General features: G+C 39.2%; 1 protein-coding gene across 1 annotated transcript; it reads left to right on the forward strand.

Annotated features, from left to right (window-relative positions):
* Window positions 1-1,615: 1,615 nt before the first annotated feature.
* Window positions 1,616-9,950, forward strand: srsf3a (serine and arginine rich splicing factor 3a). Its single transcript, XM_084349814.1, has 7 exons — window positions 1,616-1,723; window positions 2,393-2,448; window positions 5,326-5,536; window positions 5,622-5,756; window positions 7,868-7,906; window positions 7,995-8,081; window positions 9,234-9,950. Exons 2-7 carry the CDS (start codon window positions 2,442-2,444, stop codon window positions 9,265-9,267), a joined length of 513 nt encoding a protein of 170 aa, XP_084205940.1. The 5' UTR covers window positions 1,616-1,723; window positions 2,393-2,441; the 3' UTR covers window positions 9,268-9,950.
* The last annotated feature ends 141 nt before the right edge of the window (window positions 9,951-10,091 follow it).

Consider the following 10,091-nt stretch of genomic DNA (forward strand, 5'->3'; position numbering starts at 1 on the left):
GTCATTTTCTCATTTATTTTAGCAGTCTCTCAGATTCTCTTAAGTAAAACTATGAACAAAGTATAAAAAATACTCCATCACAATGAAAGTTCTGCATTTAAAATCTTAAAGCCTATCATCTAGGTAAATTTAGCCTTCCTAAAGTATTAAAAACGCACTTATTTTTGTAGTAAACAGCCCCTTGTGACTGACGTGATAACATCATTATTAGCAAAAGTTGGACTAGTTTTAGATACTTATATATAGGTATTTAAATCCAGTGGTTACCAAACTGTGGGTCGAGGGTCACATGATGAATCTGGGTGGTTGTGAGATGATTCATAGGAAAAACAAGAAAAAAAAACACTTCTGCAATTTAATCTTGAATCTAATTTTTCTGACGTCTTTCTCTTGGTGTCACCTCTTTGGACCTTAAACTCTTTTTTAAACTAAACTGAGTTTATGAGAAGAAAAAAAACACGGCTACAACGCAAAATGATTAGGAACCCCAATCTTTAAAGTTGTATTGTATTTTGCAATGTGATTTTTATTGGAAATACTAATCTCAAATAAACTAAAACTGTAAAATAAATAGTAGAGTAGAAGTATCCTCTTAAAGTACAAGTATCCTGAGAAAAAAATACTTGAGTACAGTACTTATTTTCTTCCCTGTTTTGTTTTCTGTTGTCTGTGTTGCTGTTGAACACTTCCATGTGTTTTTCATTAAGACAGATATAGGCATGTTGCCATTTTGTGTTTAAAAACATTATAGATGATATGGAAGGGAAGGGGGTGATTTTAAGGAAAAGAAGCCACGCAGTGCAAAACTAGGCTGAAGGAGACAGAAACATGAACAACTGTTACCATCTTTATCCTTAAAGAACAGGAGGTTAAAAATGAAAGTCATCAATGAGTGGAGAGAAAAATACTCAAAGGTAAAGAAAGGGCATTTACCAAGAAAGCAAAACATCTGTTTCTACAGTTGTAACACAGTGTAATGTTGTGTACTTGCACTAAAGTATTGTGTCTGTCATTGTACCCACATCATTATGTTACTATAGTTGAACTTTAGTATTTATGGCTTTTTATATTTTGTTTTTCATCTCTTCTGTTTGTGGTTTACACGACACAGCAATTTCCCATTCGGTTTCATCAGCTTCGAAACTCTATCCATCTTTCCACCTGTTTATCAACAGAGTAGATGAGGATGGTGATGGAGAAGGGAGAAAACTGAAGCGGTTGGAAAACTGAAGTGGCTCACTGAGGCTCTCTTTATTTGTATCAGATGTTCAACAAATCATCGTGTGCTGGGCTGTTGATTTCCCTGTTTTGCAGAAATATTTACCAGCGTGTTTGTTCAATAAATGTAGATTTAACCTAGTACTTGACCTACAAAATGCATACAACGTCTGTCTAAAGGTGGTGTTGTGCACCCCTCTCAAATAATAAATGTTTGTAAAGAAGCTCTCTGAGAAATCTTTCCTCGGATAATGTCTTTAAATTTCTATTTTTTAAGTTGACAGGAGAATTTGTATGAGGATTACAGCGTGCACTGTGTTGTGACTGTCCACTCCGGTGCAGCAGGTGGCGCTGTGTGCTTGTAACGTTGCCAATACACATAAAGAAGAATAGCGGGCTGTTGCGTCTGCGACTGACATGCTAACAACAAGTCAGGCTAGCAGTATCTGAGACGGGCGGCGTGAAACCTACTGCTAATATTATCTGTCAATTGCAGCCACAAAAGGTGAGCCTCATTTGTCGAATAAATTGGCCTGCTAGGGTCTACCCATGTTGGGTATCATGTAACATATTTTAGCGTGCTTTCAAATAATTTTTTAACCGTTTCGGCGTGATTCATGCTAAATGTGCTAACTCGCTACCACCCTCTGTAGCTAGCATGGCGTTAATGTTTGCATAGCTGTTTGGGAATCCGGGTAGTATAAATATTTTGTAGCCAAGTTGGACACAAGAGTCCCAGTTTTGTGCAGTGTTTGTGTAATTTGGCCAATTTTTGTTTTAAACTAACAAAGCGTTATTAAAATGTCTTACGGGTAGCTGATACGCACAAGCTAATGAATCCTGACTACTTTTGTTTGCTAGCTAGCGGTAGCTTGCTAACTGTTTATGTACGGTTAACGTTAAGTCACTAGACTGACGTGTCCATAACACAATTAGCCGGCTCTTATTATAGTTTCATGGCAGGACTTTAATGGCAGGTAGTACAGTAACGTTAAATGTGACTGCAGAGACGAGGACAACGTTGAAGCTAGAGAGACATGTGGTCGATTATTAAAACTAATACCACGCTTTCCTCTTGAGTTTGAATCAGATAACAATAACTTGTAGTTGACTTTTATTTCACACAGGTGTCAGCATGTATCAACAGGTTTTTAATCTTTTTCTTTTATTTCAGGCACATCTGACTGTAGGATTCAAACAAGACTATATTTCAACTTAGTGAAATGGGAGGTAAGATACCATGCCTTGTTACTTCCTGCTGTTACTTGTTACTTCAGTTCCAAACACTACAGGGTTTCCCTCAGGGGAATTGTTTAGCTGGCATGGTAAGCCACTGAGAGTCTGTTCAGACCTGCCCTTCTTTTCATTTCTCCCTTCGTACAACCTTGAATCCTTTTCTTGCCTCCTCTCCTCGCATCTTAGTCCTTCCCAGTTCCCACATGAGATGCGAGTGGAGCAGGTGAGGAAGAGAAAGTGAGAGGATAGGAGGCCTCCCATCTCCTCTCTCCTAGAGGAGCATTTTATGAAACGAGACATTCGTCTGTGTGGGTGTGTCCTTACAGAGTTGTTAAGGACACATGTGAACCCTGACTTCCAGAGTCGTTAGGACCACTTGTTGGTCGTTGACTTAACCGGCAAAAAATCATTCTTTTTGGGACGGCAATGTAAACATCTTGGCCAGAGAAGACGGATGGTTTGAAAGAGGAGTAAAATAATCTGTCTATGTCAAATTGGAACGACCGTCTTCGGACAGAGGAGGTGGACTACCATATTACTTATCACCCACTTACAATGCTGTACTCCCCAGAGAGCTTAACAACCATTTACACCTGAGCTCACCTAGCCCGAGCAACCCACATGAAGGCCGGTTAAGTCAACGACCCACAAGTGGCCCTAATGACTCTGAAACTCAGAGCTCACACGTGTCCTTAATGACGCTGTAAGGACACTCCCACACATAGTTTAAAAGCCTGCCAATCCCCTCCAGTTAGTTAGAATTGAAGAAGCCTCTTGAATGAGAGGTGACACGTCTTCAAGAAACTGAAACAAGTCCAGTTGCTTACGATACAGCACTTAATTACCATAACCTGAATGACTGAGAACCTTCATCAACAACTTAATGTATTGCATTTAACAGCAGTTTTACAAGAAGGCTCAAATTATTTAGAATTCACTGTTTCCATTTCGCAGCGTTATCTAAGTTTCTCCTCACTCAGCAACTCTCAAAAGTGCGCAGGGATATTGTGGTTACTGAATTAGTACCTGGAGCAGTTCAAAAAGACAGTGTGTTCATTAAAATCTGCTGCTAACATTGGCAGGTTAAGCATGCCTTAACATGTCATTTTCACTACATTTAAACACATGGAAATCAGACTGTGTGTAATCCATTCTGCCTGTTTAAGGCTTCTTTTTGTTTTGGGAGGACATCGGTTGAGCAGACAATACCTTCGATGTTTCATCTCCGAATGTGGTCTGAATGATCAGTTTTCAATGCATATTGAGGGATTTCAATGCATATTGAGTACACCTGTGTTCCTTGTGATCGGATCTATCAAGACAGATGTTGATACCAGGTCTAAACAGCCTCTCAGATCGTGACACACCTAGTCTCATGATTCGTTTAGCTGTTAAGTGACGGCCCAAGAAGAAGTCACACTAAAGAAATGGCATTTATTGTGTGAAATAGTGCCTCTACTCTTTTCTCCTAGAGGTTAATGTGTCATTTCAAAAGTCATAACGTGAGGTGGCCAACCTCTGCCATTAAACACTGGGAAACCTGTACTACTGAGAGAAACCATAGTATCTGAAGCATTCGTATAATTACTGCCTGTCTAGCAGGTAGTGACTCACTTGAATGAATGTTGCAGGCAAAGAACTTGTGAGAGAGATGATAATCTCCTTGAAATCTCACAGTTATCACTAATATTATCCAAGAAATTCAAGAGAGTTTTGATGTTGCTTTCATTTGATGTGGTAATTTATGCTGAAAATACACTTTTATATTTGGTTGTTATATTGAAATATTTTCAGTTTTACACTGTGTTTACTCAGGCTAGGCATGCTAACCATAGCAGATTCTGGGGTGTTATCACTGTGATCTGGAACATTAAAATAGGACTGCAATAAATGCTTTGCCTTTGCAGAAGGACTTCCTCTGCTGCATTGATCTGTTCTCACAGAGTGATTACATTAGTGGCTCCTGTGAGGAGGCTAAAAGTTCAAGACGCTCATATTTTAAATAAAGCAAAGTATACCATATTCTAAATTGACATGCAATTGATAGATATATAAAATTGATTATAGATAAAATAACCAGATAGGAAATTCTGTTTTTGGCACATTGAGGAAAGCAACGTCCTCAAATTGTTGTTAAAATCCTATAAATCAAGTGTTGTCACAGAGATGCCCTGCTTTCTAATTTGTAACGTTTCCAGCAAAGGCTTTAGACAACCAGTGATAATAGTAGCATGGCAATCTCACTATAGACAGTAGGCTGAATCTTCGACAGATGACACATTAAGACATTTTTAAACATTGCTTTTACTGGTTAAAATTAAACTTGGTTGGTGGTTAAAGGTCCCTCTGCTATCTGGTGTCTGTACTCACACAGCCAAAGATCATTTTTGAGGGGAGGGCCTCAACACAGCTGTACAACTGTGATTGGACTGAGTGTTTTTATAGGTCCAACAGATATATGTTCCCCCTTTTGGGATTGCCAGTTTCAGGAGTTGCATTCTCTCAATTATACTTTCGTTCATGAGATCATTAATTTATTTAATAGTTTTGAACAAAGACCTTTTGGTGCTGTTTGGCATATGGAATCGGACTCTTGAAGAAAATTTAATCACAACATCCCCAATAAAAATCCTTTTCTCAACGTTCAGCACTAATTAAAGACACAGATTAAATTGGGCAAAACGAGCCTTAGTGCATTCAAACCATGTACTTAACACCAAAAAGTAAAAATTCTGATGAAGGTAAATGTTGGTCATTTAGATGTGGTGGTTTGCAATTACTCAACCCAAAATGATGCAGAATAAGTTATAATGATGTGTAAGCAACATTCATCATGTCTTCCATGTTTGTGTTTGTGTCTTTTTCTGTCAGACCCTGCTCTTAATAGAGACTGTCCCCTTGACTGCAAAGTTTACGTTGGGAATCTAGGAAACAATGGAAACAAGACAGAGTTAGAAAGAGCTTTTGGCTACTATGGTCCTTTAAGAAGTGTTTGGGTCGCCAGGAATCCCCCAGGCTTTGCTTTTGTAGAGTTTGAAGATCCTAGAGATGCATCTGATGCCGTGAGAGAACTGGATGGAAGGTAACTCCCTCAGCACATTTTCAGTAGCTCTTTTTGTAGTGCTTCTTTTTTGCACTTTTCTCTCATGTGACACCTTTTTGTTCAGAAACATGTGTGGCTGTCGAGTGCGTGTCGAGTTATCCACCGGGCAAAAGCGCTCAAGGAGCCGGGGTCCTCCTCCATCCTGGAGTAGACGCCCTCGTGAAGATGTAAGACGACGTAGTCCACCCGTCAGACGCAGGTATGTATTATTATGTATTATTATTACGCAGGTACTGTTTTATTTAAACATGTTTTCAAAAGCACAAATGACAAATAATCACATTCCCCACACACTGTAAGATTTGTTTTTGTACTCCTTCGAAATATTTGTTAGTTCGGCAAAGCCATTAAAAACTACCAACCTCCTGCACTGGCAAACAATCTTTAAATCCATAGATGTCAGACCTGTTAAAGGTTTGTTAGCATTTAAGCCAAGTAGGAGGAAAAGTTTCTGATTGGTCATGGCATTGCTTGAATTCATTTGTAAGCACTGTTACTGCTGTAGATCATGTTGGTAAAATAAAATTATTATTATTATTATTATTATTATTATTATTATTGGCAAATTAAAAAAAAGAGAGTTCATCAATAGATAACCTATGGATCTGGCTGCTTCAGGTTTTGATATATTGATGTTACTCCCTTTCATTAATGTGTTAATTGGATTGATATTTTTAAAAAACTTATTTAATCAATTTAAGGTTATTTTTTATCTTTTGCTTGACTATTTATGAACTCTTATAACAGTTTGTCTGTAAAAAGACCAAGCTCATATTGCTTTACGGGGACATCTTAAGAGGCACAGTTAGCACTTCATCATCCATCCAACATTTTTATAGGTACTTTCTAGAATTACTTTCTGCAGGTGTAAACTTTGTTTTCTTTCTGAGTTCAGTTGCCATCTATTAATAAAACTGAACCCCGTTGCAGAGTCACCACCACGCTTCTCACCATCTGAGTCAGTCAACTAGTCCTCTTTCAGCATCATGTGACTGCTGACCAGCGAGCCCCAATCAGCTTGGCTGGTGTTGTCACATGACCCAGGCGCACCACCGCCAGTCGTCAGGTTCCACCAACCTTTTGGTTCCTGAGCATGCAGTTCCCAGCATCCTCCTCTTCTTCCTCCAACCTTAACCCAATCGACAGCGGCCCACTTCACATTATCAACCAATCAGCGTCTTTACTCTTTCTATTCTCCACACAACTTCTGTGTCAACGGGAACAGCCCTTGGCTTACACCCCTTCCCATCCTTCCCCCCAAAAAAGGCAGGGAAACTCTACAACTACCCCTTCCAACCAGCCACCAAGCAACTTCATATCGCCAACATTTGCATCATGTGGCAAATCCTCTCTGCAATTCGACCTCCCTCACCATCAGTCTGGCTTCCTTGCGTCATTTCTATCTTGTCAAAATCCCCCAGAATAGTAAGTTGATTTTATCCTGCTCTTTGTAGTTTTTATGCTTAATCTAACTTTCAAAGCTGCTTGACAGTTTTCCATCAAGAGTTTTGTAATTAAGAGCAATTTCAGTGCAGAGCTGCAAAAATCTAAAGATCAAAAGTTGTGGTCAAGGAACTTTGCCGTCAGTCTTTGATTTTCATTTCCAAAATTTTATTGGATGTTCACAGTGTAATTGCTGCGGAGTGCAAAGTCATGGCTTGACATTAAGTCACCTTGAGTGATATTAATTGGGAAAAAGTGTTCTGACTTTTTTTTATATATATGATCACTCTTTTCCAAGAAAATATCCTTTCACCTCAAGCACAGCAGTTTTTTAAGTTAAATATTACATTTCGAATGTCAGTGATCTTTAGAGCCAACACATGAAGGTTACTAATGGTCTCAGCCTGATCACGTCAACAGAAAAGAGCTGTTTACTTTTAGCAATAACTTTGTGTAGATCATTGTGTGCAAGCTGTGTGTGTCCAGTGTTGCTTAAAAAACATTAATGGCAGCATTGCAGTGGACAGATCATCAAAGAATATGTTTTTCCATTTTTCATGATTAAGTTGGAACATATTTTACTTGGTGTTTGTCCAGTAATGTCTTAATGTCGAGCCCTGATTTTGTTCTACATTCTGGAGTCTGGCTCCATGATTGGTGCTCATTGGACAAAGTTTCCTTTAATGAGTTGATCTTGATGCAGATGATCCTTCTATTAACAGACAAGGAACTACGTGTAACCACGGTTCCACGTGTAACCCATGTCTCTTTGAGGATCACGAATACCAAAGGTTGCTTTAGTTAGAGGAAGGGTTAGATTCTCTTTCCTAATGTTCGTTTCATTTTTCAACTTCACCTGCACTATAGATCCCCGAAGAGGAGGAGTCTAAGCCGCAGTCGCAGCAGGTAAGCTTCTACCTGTTTATATTGAATTTTTGCGTTTGTCAAATAAATGATGTCATATTAATTTGTGTTTTTTGGTTTTGTTCATCAGGTCTCTTTCGAGAGACAGACGCAGATATCGTTCTCTCTCCAGAGACAAGAATAATAAGCGCTCAAGATCCTTCTCACGGTCAAGGAGGTATGATTGATTATCCCACTGTACTCTAAAGGCTAGTTCAGACCAAAGATTTGTGTTGAGGCTAAACCGTTTTTGGAGCATTTAAGGGGACAGTTGCAGCAGTGGGAACTGGCTGTCTCAGCTCGACTCCGGCTGGCTGATGGTGTCACTTGCGACTCGGTGTGTCAAGTCTGGTTGGAACGTAAGGCCCGTCACCTGTTTCACCAGCCAATCAGTGCCTCATAGAGTGCAAGCTGGTTAAGTCAACTCATCTCACCTCATCAATTTGTTTGAGGAATATCAGTTTCTGTCTGACGCAAGCCTTACAATTTAAATTTACTGCTACACTGGAAACTGCCTTTTCCGCTGTTCACATTCACCATCACTCTCGGCCGCTCGCTGTCTCTCACCCACTCAGCCACACTTGCTACAAACGCACCTGTTATTTTAGCTATTTCAGCAATACTATAAATACAACTGTAGCAAGTTACTCACTGTGACTATGCTTATTCATATTTTAAGACACAACAACTAGTATCCAGCTATAAAAACAGAAGTACAGAGTCGTTGCAATGGAGATGAGACAGTCTTGTCTAATCGCATTGGTGTAAACTGGCAGGTTTTCAGAATGTTGCAGATGGGCGCATTGCATGTTGTCGCAAGTTTCAACTAGGGTCTGACCGATACGGATTTTTTGGGGCTGATACCGATATTGGGGAGTAAAAATTCTGATAACTGATATATAGGCTGATTAAATGTTTGTAAATGACATGGATAAAGGATGGGGAAGTTAACCTTACATTATTAATTTACTTCCAGGCCAGCAATGCATTTCACTAAGCATGATTGTCACCCCTCCCCTCTCCCCCACTGGCCAGCACTAATGTTAAGCTAGGAAGGTAAACATGACGAACACAACGAAGCATGTCATGACCCCCTCATGCTCTACTGGATAAATAGTGCAAGGACATCATTTCTAAGGAAAACCAAGTCCATTTCCTGCACTTTGTAACATCGACGTCTGTCGGCCAACTTTTATTCTCAGATAGGCGATAATTGGCCGGGCCCTAGTTTTAGCTCATCTTGCTGTGAATCTTTGGTCTGGACAGGGCTTAATACTTAATCTTATCCCAGTCATTTTGTGTTTACTCACCAGTTTTGTCTGTTTTACAGTCGTTCCACGTCTGAGAGGAAAGAAAGGCCGTAAACGATGGTTCATCAGCAGGATCCTGCTACGGTTGTGAAAAACCACAGTTTTTATAGTCATGTTTTTCTTTTTAAATTGTGTTTGACAGCTCAAGGCAGTCTTAGGTTGGTCATGATGCATTTTATGTAATAGCAGTCTGTCAAATTAACAGCAAAGGACCAGAAGTGTTCATTTTTCAGTTTTCATGGAAAGATTTGCCCATCTCACTGGAACATTTTCTTTTTTCTTTAAGTTTTGCTCTATAAAGGATACAGAGTTATTTCTTCCCCTGCATGTTTTGAAATGGAATACTGGGTTTAGGTTTACATTACCATCCTGTTTTTAACTGTTGAATTAAAGCTCATGTGATGTTTTTATTCATTTTTGTTGAGGGGTTTTTCTTTTCTTTTTTTTTTAATTCTTGGTCCACTCTTTTATTACTGGCGTTGGGTTGCTGTGAGCTGCATCACTATGTATACTTTATACTAGTGACAGAAAGCAAACTGGCAACACATGTTGTAAATAGTGGTGCTGCTACTTGCAGGCTATCCTTGAAGCCTAAAACATCATCTGTAATTCTGTATTTTACCCGTGTCACTTTTGCAAAAGAAGGCATTTATTCAACTTTGCATGGTTCTCTGAGCTCTGACAGTTTGTGCTGATGCAGTTTAACAACTTGTTCAATAAATGTTTTTTCAAGGTGACATGATCTCCATTTTGTTTGAATACTTCTATACACTAATCAGATTTAAATTATGTAAAGTCTCACCATATACAACAATCAAATGTAAGGAAATATGGAAAATTAAGCTTGCTTCAGTTCAGGAAGTAGTGGATGTTGTTGC

The sequence above is a fragment of the Pagrus pagrus genome (assembly GCF_965226575.1).
Source record: "Pagrus pagrus genome assembly, chromosome: 3".
Lineage (NCBI taxonomy): Eukaryota > Metazoa > Chordata > Actinopteri > Spariformes > Sparidae > Pagrus > Pagrus pagrus.